A 17,616-nucleotide genomic window follows, 5' to 3' on the forward strand; every position below is an offset into this window, starting at 1 on the left:
GGTTCCTCCCGTTGTTGTCTTCCGCCTTGTTTTTCCTGCAGGTGAACAAATCCCTGGTGTAAAAATCAAAAAAACATGGGATCTGGGATGGGGGCAGGGATCGGAGCCTTGAGAGCTCACGCTCCCCTGGCCAGGCTTTTGCAACACAGTTGCGTGTGCAATTTGAAGCAAGCAAAGAAAACAAGCGAGGGCTGCAAACACCAGCTCAGAAATGGGAAAGATTCGCAGATGAAATATTTTTTGAAGTGGAAAGGACAGCGTTGGAGAAGCACGTAGAATCATCCCCATCGTAGGACCGAATGCTCGCCATCTCCAAATCTCTCTCGCAAGAACGAGTTACCCACGTTGTAGGCATTTCACCCGTCTGATCCTCATTTTTACAAGGAAACAGAGGCCCAGGGACGAAAACTGCTTCACATACGGCTTATACGTTTGGCCCTTTGCCACCCAGCCGCAGGTTTGCGACTGCCCTCGTTTGCAGAGGGGTCTGAGTAGAAGTTGCTCGTTAGTTTTTCAAAATTACACCTGGGGTTGTCCTCAAGTGGAAATTCCACTTTATTAGCTCACAGGCAGGGCGCGCCTCTGGCTGTGGGGCTCGCAGGAAGGCCCGCTAAGCTTCTGTAGCCTTTGCTTAATGGCATCATTTCAAGAAAAGAGGGTCCCAAAGAGGCCACCTGGTCAACCACCCATTCCAAAGAGGGATCTTTATTTATTAAAATTGATTTTAAAGCCCCCGGTGAGACCACCCATCGCTTTCCATGGGCAGGCCATTCCAACATCAGTCCTCCAGCATTACCAAGTTGCTCCATGTCTTGGCCACGCAGTTACTAACTCCGCTGCGTACCTTGTCTCCCTCCTCAGCACAGCTATCTGTCAATGTTCCTCATGCCTCTCTCCAGTGTTCTCTAGACTAAACAAACCAGTTTCCTCCAATCTGTCCTTGCAGGTCATGTTTTTCCTACACCTCTGCTCATTCTCACTGTTCTCCTCCCCTGGACTCCTTCCAGCTCCTCCCAGAACTGGACAGTGTTCTAGCTGAGGCCTTACCAATATCTAGGAGAATTATTTCCTATGTCTGACAAACAGCACTCCTGTTTACACATTCCACAGGGGTGTCTGCTTTTTTTTGTTGTTGCAACAATATGACTTTTGACTCATTCTGCTTCACCAAACCCCTCCGTTTCCTTCTGAAAGCCCTTAGGAATTGCACCCAATTAAGGATGGACTGAAGCACTGAACACTAAGTCCTGCTTCCAGACCAAGCTTCAGGCTTTTTTTCTGGAATAACCAGTAGGCAATATCCTTTGGCCCAGGAGATGGGTGACAAGAGAACACACGCTCTGGAGACCACATTTCTGGTAAGAAAAAACCTCCAGATAGAAGCTCCCTGACTGCCACCTGGGTAGCAGAGGTCGGCAAGCATCTGTTCAGCTCGCCTAGCAGCCCTGCTTCACCAGAGCTGCCTGCAACACCGAGCAGCGTCTGCCCACGCAGTTGAAAGGGGCTTGGAAGCTACAGCACATGTCCCAGGAGCTGCGGAGTCAAGCGTTCCCTCCGTCCCCCAGCCCTGGGCAGGAGCAGGGGGGAGCACCAGTTTCTGAAACAAGCCAGGCCCAGCACTCTGCAAGGGAGCTGGGAACAGCTGGCAGCGACACAGTGTAATGTCAGATCTGGCTCGGCCTCGCCTCCCAAGACCGAAGACTGTGAGAGCTGGAGAGAACGGCAGCACCGTCTCCCAGCTGTGGGAACCAAAGCAGCAAAAACACAAGGAAACATCAGGAAACAGCCCTCGCCCTGGGGTTTGCTGTCCAAAGCGGGATGGACCGTTTTATCTAATGAAACGATATTTCCATGGGACACAGACAAAGGCGATTTTACACAAGAACTTCTTTGATCTCATTGTAGATATTCAACTTTGGAAGTTTTGATTTGTGCTGTTTCCTGTAATCCCTGGAAACCAGCAAACCAGAGCTGTCATGTTCCCGGAAAGCCTAAAAGCTGACCGATACCTGCTGCCACTAGCAGTGCGGCAGTCCAAAAAGCCACCCCGGTACCTGCGTTGTCTGTAGAGCACCACTCCAGAGACCTGCTCCAAGAGGATGACACTGCCTGGCTTCCTCTCCTTCCTGGCATTGTTCAGAAAAACATCTTTCTATTCCTCTTACGTGGCAGCTGTTCTTTCCAGGTAGGGGAAGAGCCATATCCTCTGCGGTTCTTGCTCCTGAAGCGTCTTCCCGATGCACCTTTCCTTGTAATCTCTAACTCTTTATGTTCCACAAGAGTAGTATCGGTCCTTCCCTGTGGGGGAATATTTTTGTTACTCCCTTCCACCTTTAAGTCTTAAATTGGAAGGCAAAACACGTAAGCCAGACCAAGAGACCAGCAAGCCTCTAAAAGCTGTGCAGAACACTGTTAGTTTAGTTAAACTAATTAGGAGATCTGTTGATACAGCGCTGCTGTGCCTTTCCTCTGCAAAATTGGAAAGAGAACACAAGTATTAAGGTACACTGAACCCATAAACACATCAAGAAGCTTCAAGTGCCAGAGTGCTTCCGTGATTAACACTGCGATGATGATTTAAAAAGTGGCAGCTGAAGGATTGAACCTCAACATCTTGGTTCCAGGACAACATTTCAACAAATCAAAAGTAGCTTCTGTCACAGCCAGGCTTCCCACACATGATTCCCAGCTGCTCCTGGATTTAGCTTCCCCTCAGAAACATTACCTCTACAAACAGAAATAATGAGGTGCAGAGAAGCGAAGTGACTTGTGATTTTTAGAAAAAACAATAGATTTCAGGTTTGCTTAACAGCAGGACAGTGCTCAGGCCCTGCTGTGCTTACCCGAGAGCTGGAGGGCTAACGCGGTGCAGGTACTGACCTGACTCTGCTTTAGTTTCAGGCGCGCACGTCGGACACGAGAGCCAACATGAACGTGGGAACAGCACACAGCGAGGTGAATCCCAACACCCGCGTCATGAACAGCCGGGGCATCTGGTTGTCCTACGTCCTCGGAATTGGCCTGCTGCATGTCGTACTCCTGAGCATCCCCTTCTTCAGCGTGCCTGTGGTTTGGACTCTTACCAACATCATTCACAACATGGTAAGGAAACAGTGTGGCCGTCGTGACTTCCCGGGGCACAGAGAGGTAATCTCTTAGCACCAGCTGTTCTTTTGAGAGCCACTTAGTCAAATTCTTGTTGAACCAATTCCTTTCTGTTTCCAAAGATGAAGTTGCTCAACCTCCACCCCTCAGACTGCAACTTTGCCTCTAGGTCATATATTTAAATCCAGCCTAGGGACTGAAGAGGCAGCAAACATCTGGTGAGGCTGCTCAGAGGGGACACCGAATTCATTTGCCTGCAGGCTAAATCCCTTTGTCACATCCCCCTTCACAGAGGAATAGTGTGACAGGCCACAGAAACTGGCAGGACAGCTTTCACTTCAGTTGATACAATCTGAATTGGCCTCACTAAAGTTAAGAAAACAAGATTAAACCCCGAATTCTGTTCTGCTTGAAGTAAAAAATAATCCAGGAACAGACTCTCCCCTTTAAGGATCAGGTAGCCAAACAAACGGGTGTCAAAGTGCCATGCTAGGAGTGCGCAGGTAAGCGCAGCACACTTAAGACACGTTCTGAGCGCGCCTCAGTTCCCCACGATGCCAGAAGCTGCTGTGTTTAACTGCTCACTTCTGTGCCTCTGCCATCCCACTACACGAGTCTCTGCACGCTTGGGTTGTACAGTGGAGGAGCAGACCTCTCAACAGCCGTTCACCCTCAGGCATAGGGGATGAAATACTTCAGAGATGCAGCAATTGGGTTTTGTATTCTTTATTTTAAAAAAACACCTCAGCCCAAGAATATTCCAGAGATAAAAATGACACCCTTATTAGGGATCCTCATGCTAATGTTATTCATGTCTATCGTGGGGGAAAAAAACCAACCCACAAAACCACCAAGCAGAGCTGCCTGGAGCTCAGTTTACAAGCTGCCTGCTTTTCACCAGCTCCTTCCCCTTCTCTGGCAGCTTAAACAATGAGGTCCTAGGGACCGAAAGGGGTTTAAAGACCAGCAACAGCTCTACTTAAAGACAGATGACGTAGCCAGACTGTTTATCTGCAACTGGCGCTCCACTTCAAGAGGTTAACTTGTAATCAGGGCGGTAACAGACCCTCACTGCCCACAACCAGCACTTTTATAGCAAGCATTTAGCGTCGCCGTTGCAGGGTAGAGCAAGTCCATGCTAATCTCCTGATCCTAGAGATCTGACTGCTGTAATCTCGCAGCCGCCGCCTTGGCTGATGCCCAGGAGCTGAACAAGAAGCTTCGCATGTAGCAGCCAAGCCCGAGCCGGCCCCGGCTGGCTGCCTTCCCCCCTCTCTCCCCGCTTCCTTACCGCTGCCGGTTGAAGCACGTTTTCCAGCAGCGCCAACGCATCCCTCTAGCGGAACAGCGCGCGGCTGCAAGCTCCCGCACCCGCGACGTTCTTGCTGAAGCTGAACGTTGCCGGTGGCGTGGCAAGGGGCAGAGAGAACCCTCCGCGCTTCACACCGCGTTTGTGTTTGCTGCAGAGCATGTACATCTTCCTGCACACCGTGAAAGGAACTCCTTTTGAGACTCCAGACCAGGGGAAGGCTCGGCTGCTCACGCACTGGGAGCAGATGGACTACGGCGTGCAGTTCACGGCGTCCCGCAAGTTCCTGACCATCATGCCCATTGTGCTGTGAGTACTCCGGGGCAGCCGAGCTGCCTTCGCGCATCTGTCCCACTCGATGCTTCTGCTGCACGTGCTGTCCTGGGAAACAAAACCATGAGGTGCTATAATTCAGTTTTCCTCTCACTCTCTTCCCCTCCTTTCCAGGTATTTTCTAACCAGCTTTTACACCAAGTATGACCGGATACACTTCATAATCAACACCATCTCCCTTATGAGTGTCCTGATCCCCAAACTGCCTCAGTTTCATGGAGTTCGGATCTTTGGGATCAACAAGTACTGAACTGTGTGGCTGGTGCAAATGGAAGAGGAGCAGGGGAGAGGGGGAAGCTCCTTCTCTCCAGTCCTGTTTCTTCACCCCCACGCACACTGGGATGCAACTTCACAGCCGCTGTTCAAATGCAGTAGCCAATAGACATATACCGCATGCTGGATCCTCATGCCCAATAAATCTAAACAAGCTCCAGAGTAGAATTTAGTGCGGAGCAGGACGCAGGACACTGGATTTCTTTTATTCCAGCGTCATAAATAGAGGCAGATACACTGAGACTTCGAGGTACAACAAGGATGAATTCTGGGGAGATTTTCATCTATCCCAGACATCGGACGAAGAGAATAGGGATGAGGGAAAAAGCTTTTAGTGCTGGTACTATTGCTGTGGTAAATGCACTTTAAAATATAGTTCCCTTTCTGAAGCTAGGTGCTTTAAGCGATATGTGGGGGGAAATTCAAAGGGATACAGCCAGACTTTCCCAATACTTGATTTATTTTTTTTCCGAGGTTTGAGTTCCATTTTTGGGCGGGGAAGTGGGAGGGGGCAAGAGAATAACAGATTTTTATTTTGCAACCTTGTACACCACTGAGAAAGTTCTTTTACTAAATACAGTACAGGAAGGAATAACCTGCAACATGAGAAAGCTTTCATTTTTCTACGGTACCATTCATGTGGTTCAGGGAAAAAGTCGATTAGATCCTAAATCATACCCACCATCTTTAGTTTATACCAGAATCTGGGTAACTACTCCCCACCCCAAACTGCTAATTTTTAAGCGCACCCTGAGCACTCAGGCAGTACAGCATTTGGATTAAGGGCTGGAGAGCAGGTCATTTTAATGCTCGACAAGTGTCACTGAGCTACTTGGTACACAGAGACCACACAAGCAGGGGAGCAGCTGAAGACCGCTAGGTATAGGCCAAACGAGGCGGATGGCTGCTTGCTCTAATCAATTAGTGATTGTAACTGGAATTTTTCTCTGCAGTCCAGGCTCCTTGGTTGCTTAAGTCTGTGTCAGTGTTACTGGGATTTGCCAGTTCTCCAGTTAACCATGGACTTAACTCAGTATTTGACTTCAGGCAAGCGAGAGTTTGATTTCTGGCTTACCTGGAAGCCTGTCACTCGGCTCCATGCACAAGCGCTGCAGCAGCATCCCCTGAGCCCTCAGGTGATCGCTGGCAAGGGCAAGGGAGCTGCAGGAGAACAATGCTAATGAGCAGCACACCAGCAGCAGACTGAATTGACCAACAGAAGGATGCAATGGATCACCAATAATAGATTTAGTATAGGAACAAAATTGAGCTTCCCCTCCCCCCAAAAAAAAAAATTACAAGCTAAATAAAGTAGGTTTGCAGGTTTAGATTTCCTGGCTGAGATTGCTTTCTGCTGTTCAGAATAATCAGTTTTTCTTTTGGGTTGTGCACCGAATGAAATGTGTTTTTCTTTATGCTTCCCCTGTAAACTCATGAAAGCCTGTATTTTTGTTGTCTTAGTGCTTATATTGTCTCCCACTTTTGACAATGGTATAAACATTTTAAATATGCTATTTTTGTTCCTGCATTAGCCAGTTTTAGCTTTAGAGGTCATACGGGGTATGGCAGAGTTGTTTGATGGTCTAAGCATAGGAGAGGGAGAGGGGAACTTCAGGTGTGCATGTAAGGTCTAGTACTACTCCGTGCATAATTTTAGGCAAGCTGTTTTACTTCTCTATCTCAGACTTGCTATAAGACTGCTGCAGAGAAGGGAAAAACATTCAGCATACCTCAGAGGGCTGCTGGAATGCCTAGAGAATCATTACCTAATGTGTTTGAAAAGTGGGAATATTTTAAGTGAAAAGAAAGTTTTCAGGAAGGTAGAAAGAGAAGAGTCTGGCTTGACACCCGAGTGCTGTTCTCCAGCGAGGGAGTTTTGACAGATGTGCAATTTACTTGATGGGTAGATTAAACCTTTTAACCACCACGACATAAGGACTGCTGCTTTAGTTAAGGTACTATACACCCTAAAGCTAAGATACTCTTTATGCTACTAGACAATTACTTTTGGGAAAAAAAAAAGATATTGTTTTCAAAATAGAGATCTCATCAATCAGCTATGTACCTTTGAAATGACTGAGAAATCAACAGTAGCGATGCCCAGCACACTTTTGGAAAGGCTGCTGCCCTCACAAGCGCAGCATCTGTCCTCAGCAGGATGGCCAAGGCTGTAGCGCAGACTGTATGTTGCTTAAACAGATCCGAACGTCTGCTCACAGACACAACTTACATGCCAATGGTAAATCTCCAGAGTAAAGCAAGCAATGTATTGTGGTAGAAAAGGGGGAAAACCAGCAACTTTTATGCAACAGAAACAGTTGCTCTATGCTTAAAAACATGACTCCTATATAAACAGACAAATGCTGATTATTTCTAAGTAATACACATTACACAAGGTCTCAGCAGTTCTGCTATTTTTAGCGTAGGTATAAATTGACGGTAAGTCAGCTTTTCTCAATGAAGCACAGTTTCCGTGGAGGCCTCAGCATTACAACAGCTGAAGGTATGAACATATTATTTGTGCTGTTAACTGAAACTATGGACATTGATTCTGTTTTGTTCAGTTACAAGAATCAACTGTAAAACAGAACGGGATTATAAACTTCTCAAAAGGGCAGTTTTTAAAGACTGAAGTCTAAAACTTGTTAGGCAAAGCTTTAATTATAATAGTAAGCTTTTCTGATTTACCTTGTTCACACAAATGATTAAAATAGCCATTGCACAGATACGTGTTACATGGCAAATGACATTCTTTACAACACAGGGATAGCATTTTTGCTACAGAATAACTGGAGTTAGCTTGGACTCAGCAAAGTTAATCCAGTCAAGGGAAACTGAAATGAAAACTAGAGAGAAATATGGGAAGTAGGGAGAGTTGAAAGATTTCGTGTTAATCTTGTGGTGCGTTAAGCATCTACATAAAATTAACAGTTACTTGAAAAATTATACGTCTTATAGGATCTTCCTTAAGATCCTGTGCTAAGGGCAGGTGTCAGAATTAATCAAAAATAGAAAAGAAACCATAAGTTAATTGTAATTAAACTGCAGTCACAATTGCTACTAAATGGACCCAAGGTAGTTTTAAGTGACAAGTTCTGGCTATTTTTTTTTATATTTACATATATATATACACACACATACATATATATATATATATGCTCAAGCCACCCTCTCATGCCAGCTGTGTGCTCCTGTGACACTGACAGGAAGGAGCCAAGCAGTTTCCACTGGGAAACCACCACTGTGGTGGCATGGAAGTAACAGCCACAGTTCTGGGTCTTCTGGAACTCTACCAAAACCACTGCTGGATTATGCATGTTTGTTAAATTAATGTAGAAGCAAGTTCAGCACTCAAAAGGCTAATCTTGCACACACCCGAGCTAAAGAGCATAGTCCAAACACTAACACTCTTACAGGATAACTAATTTCTGAGGAAAGGGAGATGGGGACAGTGTGGGCAGGATGAGGAACTTTCAGATGTGAACTTGCAGCTGATACAGCAGTGATCCGAGGGTGAAGCCTACCTTTTGCATGGAGAACCAGAATGTCAGTGCAAAAGTGTCCACTCATTCTTTCAGACTGTAGAATTTTCCAAGTACCTGCATGAAGGAGAAAACTGGTTGTTACTGATTTTGAAAGGGGTTTTGACAACATCAGACTTTACAGATCTTTCTCTCAAACTTGTACTGGCACCTTGTACAGTGACTAGTGCAAATGTCAGCTGGAGAATTAAAAAGTGGGCTGCACCCTGTTACTGAGAAACAATTACTATGTAGGTACTTAAAATGCTTTTCTTTTTTGTTCTGCAATGAATGCCAAAAGACAAAAGCTTTGGAAAACCACCACTTGAACCCTGAACTGTTAATGGGGATTGGCAGAAACTGTCCTCTGCCCAATCTCGTCCTGGGCAAAGCCTCTTCTAAGCCACTGGCAAGATCATGCACGTAATCACACAGTACGGCAGTCACACCAGGAAGTCAAAAAACAATCAGGTACTAACCGCTCTATTCTTCTGAATTAGGGATCCTGTCTTGTGATTCGTTTAAGACAGCTAACAGGATGTTAAACAGCCCAACCCTTAGCTGGAAAAAGTGTTTAAAAAATAAAAAGCCTGAGATCTGGGGCTACTTAATTCCTGAGTATTTTTTTTTAATCATTTGTTTGTTTTAATAGAAGCATGGTACTGGCCCTTGAAACGGGGACAGCAGCTGGTTACCATTGTCAGCACATTAATATTTCTCATTGTGAGTTACACTGCTTTATCATTGCCTATATTTTAAGCATGCAAGTGTTTGTGTATACGTATCTTCCTTGGATCAGTTTAAGCAAGCTGAATTAGTTGGATTTTTTTAATGAAACATTCTGACACTGTACAAAGTTTTAGGGTTTTTTTCCAGTAGCCCTTCTTTTTGCTGTGTATACAGAAGTCTCATGTAGAGAACTTTCTAAAATAAAGTGTGAATATTTTTATTACTCCTTTGTACAGTATTCTAAGAGAAACTAATAAAGTAAGTATTCATGTAAAAACTTGTGTTTGATTCCTTGAATTTTTACAGGGACAGGTTTTCCTTGTAAACAAGCATGGCAAATGAATACCCTGGCAATTCCAAGCCCACCAAGTGATCGATTGGAGCAAAGCACAGAGCTTGCAGCCCACCGCACAGATCCCTTAACAGGGTACCACACCAGTCAGTCACAAACCCTCTGCTACTAACAACAAGCCATCAAGCATGGAAATGTGTCTGCCTTGCTGGTCAATGCCAGTTCAAAGCGGCTCCAGTAACATCCTGTCGTCCCCTTTCCTACACTACACTTCATTAGTTAGTTCTCCTACAGATCCAGTGAAGTCCTAAATCAGAACACACTGTTCCTCATCCCAATGGATCAGAGGGATAAACGAAAACCAGAAAATAAACAAATTGACAGGAATTATGTATCTGCAGAACAAGTTCAAGCTATCCACCACTACTGTAACAGATCACGGCAGGCTGACTCAGGTCAGCTGGAACTTTTTAAGAGTAAGAATTATGCAAGCAAGGCAGTTCCTACACCCTAATTCAGCAATACTTCCGGAGCTTTGTCCGGAAAGGCGGGGAAAGAACGTCTCCCCAACCCTGCTGCTTTAAAGAGGTCATATCACTTGAGAGACACAGTGCACTGCTCCGCAGCTTGCCCACCAGCAGCAGGCAAGAAGCTATTCGCTCCACAAACAGGCAAGTACATTTTTTAATTTTTTTTTTTTTAAGAGCTTTTGGTATGATAGAGGGGTGGAACAAAGTGTCTGTTAAGTGTTCCTGTTTAGTTTTTCTCTCTTTTTTGAAAGTCTCCCAAGGGAACGAGTCCTGTAAGTACTACTAAAATGACCTCACATTAAGCACATGGGGTTAGTGCACCTCCCCAGGTGCATCACATACAACGCACCATCCTTTGTCACCTAACAGCCTTCCTGCTTTCTGGAAGAATCAGACTAAGTTTCTTTTCTCAGACCCTTGTGGTTCACTAGGGAGAGGGAAGATATCTCCCCCTCCTCTGCTCATCTGAACTGTAAACGAGGATCAACTTCTCTTCTCCAACAAGATTTGATAAAGTGCAGTGCAGAAGAGGTGGGAAGACCAGCACGCTTCTCTGTAAGTACTGAACTTCTTTCATTTGTAGATCAAAGTTTCCTATATCTTACGTACACTAACTGAAGCAAGCAGCAAAATGAACCCTGGACTAAAAGCTGCAACAGGAAATGAAAAGTTATTTTATTTCTGCCTCTCAAACACAGAACTCTCCTCCGCAAGGGACACAGACAGAGCACCAGGTAGCTGTGCTGGGATGATATTTTATTTTTTACTGTTTTGGGAGAGATTTGTCATAAAACAAACTCTCTTATTCCCCTCCACTCCAACCCACTGCTCACCCCTCAGCACTTTCACTTCCTTGTAGTAAGGCTTCAATGAAGTAATTTTTCTAATGCTCTTAGTTCAAAACAATGCTAAACCATTTCCGTTTGCCAGGCAACAGGATGCACAGGGAAAACAATGAAGCAGTAAAAACCAGCAAACCACTAAAGCTTTCTTCTTTTTAAACTTACATCAGGGCAATGCATTAATTAAAGGTTAAAGCATTTAGAACCACGATAGGTCCTAGGTTAAGAAGCAATGTCTAGTTTAGTAATGAAAATTATGATGGTCTGTCCTGGTACAGGCAACAACAAAAAAAAAAAGGCAACAAACCCCAGTGATGAAGATCACTGCACAACTGGGAGTTCATCAGCAAAGGGGGACGAATCTAAACAAACCTCATTAGCAAGCCACAGCTCCTACTCCTACCTCCCCAAATGCTTCTCTGTAAATAACACTGTCCATGTGGGTTTTCATGTGTTATTACTGATTTTGAGGAGTAATTATTAGAAGTAACATTTTGTTACAACCTACTTTCGTTTCAAGTAATTTTTGCTTAACTTCCCTTGCTTCTTCCTTAAGGCACAAGTACACTTTGCTTTGGTTCAGGAATTCAGCCAGCTGCAACAGAATGTTCAAAAAAGTCACCCAAACCATAGTAAATCAAATGGAACCAAGCGGAGGCCTGATCCCAGTTCACAGCATCATCGACCATGAACATTTCAGACCCCTCTGTCTAGTGAAACGAAAAGAAAAAACCATGTTCCGCCGATCTCCCTCCTACAAACAGACATGGCACAGACTTACCGACTTCCTGCTGCCTGGAGAAGACAGTAACAGCACAGGTAAAGCCCACACTTACCAATCTTAAGTTCGCAATTTCCATAGACAAAACATTTGGATCATTTGTGGCTGAACTCTACCACATTCCGTCTTTCTTGTGTACACTAGTTATAATACTGAGCCTGTGTAATCATGCTTAAGCTAACACATTGAATTCTTTCAGACTCCCTCCTTCCCAGCGGAGGTGATAAAGAATCAAGGCAATTTACAGTCAGAACACACACCAATGACAGAGTTGACGGGAATCTAAGCCTTTGCGTTGACTCTGTAAGCACAGAGCTGAAAGCAGCTGCCTCCTCGTCCAAAGGCTGGTCCATCAAGCTGGATAAGAACCACATACCACTACCAAAACTCGAGGCACTGACAACAGAAAGGTAAGGGAGACACAGAGGCAAAACACGCCTTCCAGTCATCCTCCTCTACCCCACAGCCAAGCCACACAGCGGGTTTTCAACAGCCAAACCCCAAGATTAAGACCCGAGAGCATACATTCTCCCTAACTGGAGGGCAAGAAAGAGAAGCGAGAAAGATTCCTTACACAGCTTTGTAATGCTTACAGATTTGCGTGTAATTCAGGAAGCGGGAAGACCTCAACACAGAGTCTTTTCCCATGGTTTGTACCTGGAGAGGAGCATATAGATCAGGACAGACCACCTGTATGACCTGCCAGGCTGCAGCCTCGCTGCACCAGTTCCCCTCAGGCATTAGAAAGGGAATGCCCTGAGGACAGCAAGAACTGCAGCCCATTTTCTACCACCTTTTTCCCCTAAAAACCCCCTGACATTGTGCTATTTACACATACTCATGCAACGTGAGAGCAGATGCATGCGTAAGGCTTTCAACTCTGAGCAGGCTACAGGACTTTTGTCATAACTCACAGAAAAGCCACCAGGATATTGCATCCTTTTTCTCTTTTAGAAAAATTAACATGGATCACCCGTTCATTCAACAACTACAGAAAACACGCGAACGTTTATACGTGGTTCATGAAACAATAGAAACCTCAGAGGAGGCCTGCTACGAGGAATCCACCACAGCAGAGGGGTGCTTGATCACCCAGTTGTATGCCAAGTTTCATGCAAAGGTTTGATTTCTCTTCAGGCTCGGGAATCAGTCCTTCCCAAACACCTGTGTGCCATCCAGGCCCAGTAACAGGGGTTTTTTAGTTGGTTTATTGATGTTTTTTTCATTGAGCAGGGCACCAGAGACAAAAAACAAAGCCTAACTATACCCAAGGGCTGCACTCTGGCCTTCAAGGCAATCCAGCTGGACATTGCAGACAAATCATGGTGTAAGTAACTTCAAGAAACTACCAATGACTCCATGCAGGAAACAAGGCAGAAGAAGGAAAAACATTTTCTGAAATACTGTTCAGTCTCACAGCCTTAACTCACTTGGAAGGACATTAATGCAGTATGAGTGACAAATCACCCGGGAAAAGGCCATACACAGTACATAAGAGCAACTTGGGAAAGAGATGCAGTTTTGGCAGGGGTGTGATGAGGAAGTGAAAGGGGGATACTGAAAGTCTCGGCTCTAAGTTTCAGGAACTGCAGAGCTCCTGTTGAAAAAGGGCATAAAGAGCAGTTTATTTTCTTTTCCCACTCAGAAAAGTCAGGGAGAAGCCAGGATGGCTGACCCTTCAGTGGGAAGGGTGGCATCAAAGGCACTTATGCTGGATATGTAGAGAAAGAAAGGTCCAAGATCCACAAAACCTACTGCAGGATTTTTGAAATTGCATGTGGCTTTCTCCCCCTATGCTCTGTGCTTCCCACACCTGCATGGATCTTGTTGAGTATAAGCTGCCATTTTAACTTACTTATATTTTAACACACTGGACGACACAGGCCTTAACATAAGGCACAGGACAGTTGGGAACAAGGTGTAGGAATAACGAGTTTAAATGAACTGGCAGAATACAGACACCCTGCAGAAGGCTGCAAACCCAGTCTGACGTAAGAGTAGCACATGAGACTTTGGACCTGGGATACCAGTATCTAAAACAACCACCCTGGTAAAAAAAAAATACCTATCCAGCTTTAAGTATTTTTCTAAATTAGTAATGCCCTTTTTATCCTGTTGCAGATCTTCAGTATTTCGAAGATAGACAGTATATATGTGATGGTAAGCAATGTTTTTTACTACCTCCACTACTTTTATCCCCTTCGGGTAAGATGGAATCTCTCAGGATAAACACAAGCCACCAAATGCAATGGGTTTGCTGTGGTGGAGTACTGCCTACTACCTGAGAAATGACAACTGTTTGACACAAAATTGCATATTGCTTAAAAAAAAAATATTCACAGAAATATTTCAAATTCTAAATTTAGGGGTGCCAGTGAACTTCTTGTGGGATTATCTAGTGTGGAAGTGACATATTCAGACTCTTTCTGGTTTTCAGGTTTCTCAGGAGGAAAATTAGGAGCATTGGAAGGAGAAATTAAAGAGAATTGTCAAATTCTCTCTCAGTTGTCTTCTGATCTGTCAGTCACATTTTTAAAAGCCATCAAAGCTGTGATGAGAGACAGGAACCTCTTTGAAGAGCTGAACCATAAAGTAAGTAGAGTTCTTACCACCAGGATCTATAGATACAGAGATTTCCATGATCACACCTCTTGTCCCAGACGTCTTCCCTCCTATGCCACAACTATCAATCCAAAAATCGTTCACTCAGCACATCCGTCTGGTCTCCATCACCATACACAGAAAAAAGGTACTCAGGACAGAGCCAACTGCCAAAATATATCCTGAATATAGCCTCGCAGATTTACCTGAAGGTATGAAACCATTTAAGCTTCATATTCTGTCTTTAACCAGGGCCAGCATGAATGGCTAAAGCCTCAACTACAGCCTTAGGGAGGGGAGACACACACTACAGGACTGTTCACATGCTTCTGTAGTTAGACTGCAAGGGACTATCAGCAGCCTCTTCTCGGAAACCCTGACGTTTCTTTTTCTTATCCCTCTAGATGGACGAAGTTCTTGATGAAACTCATAATTGTGAGCTGAAAACAGAAAGCCCAGACTTAAAAGACCTGTTCAGCAGCTTACAATATTCTTCAAGACATCTTCTCCTTAAGCTGGCAGGAGCAATCACCTACACTCTTGACGCTTTAGATGGTAAGGCTTTCTGGCCATTTTAATGGAGAAAACTATCAACACCAGAAGAGGTTAAAAGCATCCCTGCCAACAAGGCTAGCAAAATATAGAAAACTGACAGTGTGTGAGAGACCTGCACAGCACTTACCTAAAACAATTTCTTGGACTACGGGAATGAAGGTGGTGTGTGCTGAGGATAGACCTGTCTGCAGCAGCTGCTGTTCAGCAACAGCTGGAGAGTCACAGAGCAGTGACTGCCAGAAGTGTGACACTGAAATACCTCTTAGTCCAGGATCAGTATCCACAAGGGGATCCTTGACAAGAGGGCTTGATGGCAAGGTTACCTTACAGAGAGAACTGGAGCCCCTCTCCTATGAGGACAGGCTGAGAGAGCTGGGTTGTTCAGCCCAGAGAAGAGGAGGCTCCAGGGAGACCTCAGAGCAGCCTTCCAGTACCTAAAGGGGCCGACAGGAAAGCTGGAGAGGGACTTTGTACAAGGGCATGTAGCGATAGCACAAGGCGGAATGGCTTTAAACTGGAGGAGGGTACATTTAGATTAGATATTAGAAATTCTTCACTATGAAGGTGGTGAGGCACTGGCACAGGTTGCCCAGAGGAGCTGTGGATGCCCCATCCTTGGAAGTGTTCAGGGCCAGGTTGGACAGGGCTCAGAGCAACCAGGTCTAGCGGCAGGTGTCCCTGCCCATGGCAGGGGGTTAGAACTACATGATCTTTAAGGCCCCTTCCAACCCAAACCATTCCATGAAAGAGCAGTGCCAATCCCAGGGTTCTTTTCCCAAGGCTGCCACAGAACACAGTTTGAACTTGCCCTCAGCCCCCTTGGTCTCTACCCTCGACGTGACAGTCACCTCTACAGAGAACGGCTGTATTCATCTCACATAGAGGCTGCACTAATAATTGATTTTAAAACATCTGAAGAACATTTGACCCAACAGGCATGCCCTGCAAGACAACTGATGGTCACCCTTCACATCTTACCAGTTGTCTCTGAAACATTGGTGGTGGGTTTTTGGTACAAACCTTTTTTCATTCTGCAGAGCTAACAGAGGATCAGCTGCTGCTGTTGCTGGAGTCCTTGGAAGAGAAGGCTGTGTCCCAACAGCTTAAGCTGGTGAGAGATCATATATCACATTGGGCTCAAAATGAAGGGGGGCGGGTATTTTAAGTAAAGCAACATTTAAATGATGGTATAGGTATAGCAGTATCCCCACTTAAGGTAATGCCAGGAAGAAAGGAAAGAATATTGCTTCAGACTTGGCAGGGCTCAAAATACCCACTTCAAGAGAAAACACCCCAAGACAGGAAGACCTAGGACTTCTAACAAATGTTTTGCTGATAACAGACATTAAACTGGACACAGATGACTGTCATTTTTCTTGAAGTAGCCATCAGAATTTTCTGGCTTCAGTTTTTTAAAAAAAAACAAACCACAATTTCTTGGACATAACTAATTCACAAGAAACTAGGAACTGAATACATGAGCATGATAATCTTACAGGGTGAAAAGTCCCATACGTGGATTATTTAGTGCAGCTGTAAGATAGTAAAGCACAAGTCAAAGAGATCATTTACTTAAAGACTTCTTATGTGGAGTCATTAAGTGAGAATGGGAGTACTACAATACCAATACTGCTTTTTTGTTGTTGTTCCTATGAAGATTGGGATCATCTTGGAACACAGGAATGTGCATCTCAACCTGGATGACAGCTTGCTCTCCTCCTCACAACAGAAGGTACAAAAAATAACCATTGCAATGCTTGAGATGAGTGGAGTGAAGTTCCAGAAAGATGGATCTGCTGTCTGTATGGAAGAAGCCTTCTCGGCCACAGCAGCCCTGTATGTGTCCCTGTACATCCTCAGTGTTCTGAGTAACTCAAATTAGGTTACATGTGTCCCCCCATTAGGGATGATGTAAAGGTAACACTTAACAATGCATTTGAGAGTCTGTTACTGCAAGCCAGTTGCTCTTTCCAAATTTCATCCCTACACAGGCAAGGTACTCACTAATGCTGCTTTGAAATGGATGCAAAAAGACTTAAGGCAAGAAAAATTATAGAAGCCAAAAGCCAAAACTGCTTTTTCTTTCCCCGCATATGAATGGGGAGTGCCAACTGAAAAAATACACTAGCCCAAACAAGCCTGGTAGTTGCACCTTATGCGATCCTGGTTTTCCCAGAAAACGGTAGCACACAGCTGCTCGTGCTATCAATAACATGTAAAGGAACACGTCAGCAATAATGCACTTATCCTGGTCACACTTGTGGTTCCTTTGTGATTCAATAAGCCAGGAAATGTTAGAAAGCCATAGGATCTGAGAACATTTTAACGATGCAGACCTGATAAAACAGCACCTCTATCACAGAATTACGCACCCCAGCAAGCAATAAATTACAATATTTCAGAACAATACTACAAATACTTTGATTACTACTTCATAAATAAAGAGAATAACTTCTTACTGAACGACTGGACATTCTTAAAAGCAGTTTTTGTAAGCCTGCAGGTGTTTTCAGTCACCCAGTGGGGCTGCCTGCCTGGAGGCCCAGCTCCCCTCAGGCTCCTGGGGGAAAGGGGGGGGGGGGGGGGGGGGGGGGAAGAGGGGACCCTCAAGGCTCCTGGGGGAAAGGGGGGGGGATCGGGGGACGACGACCCTCAAGGCTCCTGGGGAAAAGGGGGGGGGGGGGGGGACCCTCAAGGCTCCTGGGGGAAAGGGGGGGGGGGGGAGGGGGGGACCCTCAAGGCTCC

General features: G+C 45.1%; 2 protein-coding genes across 3 annotated transcripts; both read left to right on the forward strand.

The window, feature by feature from the left end:
• Positions 1-2,928: 2,928 nt before the first annotated feature.
• On the forward strand, positions 2,929-9,547 carry ORMDL3 (ORMDL sphingolipid biosynthesis regulator 3; the record flags this gene model as incomplete). The annotated part of the gene is made up of 3 exons (XM_080369340.1): positions 2,929-3,102; positions 4,572-4,723; positions 4,862-9,547. 3 exons carry the CDS (start codon positions 2,929-2,931, stop codon positions 4,995-4,997), a joined length of 462 nt encoding a protein of 153 aa, XP_080225466.1. The 3' UTR covers positions 4,998-9,547.
• Positions 9,548-10,081: 534 nt separating this feature from the next.
• On the forward strand, positions 10,082-17,334 carry GSDMA (gasdermin A). 2 transcript variants are annotated; one of them, XM_080369333.1, is made up of 11 exons: positions 10,082-10,233; positions 10,506-10,647; positions 11,491-11,753; positions 11,915-12,125; positions 12,670-12,835; positions 12,949-13,042; positions 13,837-13,875; positions 14,153-14,307; positions 14,721-14,871; positions 15,909-15,982; positions 16,529-17,334. In XM_080369333.1, the coding sequence occupies exons 3-11, from the start codon at positions 11,540-11,542 to the stop codon at positions 16,751-16,753; spliced, it is 1,329 nt and encodes a 442-aa protein (XP_080225459.1). In that variant the 5' UTR covers positions 10,082-10,233; positions 10,506-10,647; positions 11,491-11,539; the 3' UTR covers positions 16,754-17,334. The 2 variants fall into 2 exon arrangements, with proteins under 2 accessions (XP_080225459.1, XP_080225460.1); XM_080369334.1 differs by having other exon boundaries at positions 11,518-11,753.
• The last annotated feature ends 282 nt before the right edge of the window (positions 17,335-17,616 follow it).

The sequence above is a fragment of the Falco punctatus genome (assembly GCF_963210335.1).
Source record: "Falco punctatus genome assembly, chromosome: 19".
NCBI lineage: Eukaryota > Metazoa > Chordata > Aves > Falconiformes > Falconidae > Falco > Falco punctatus.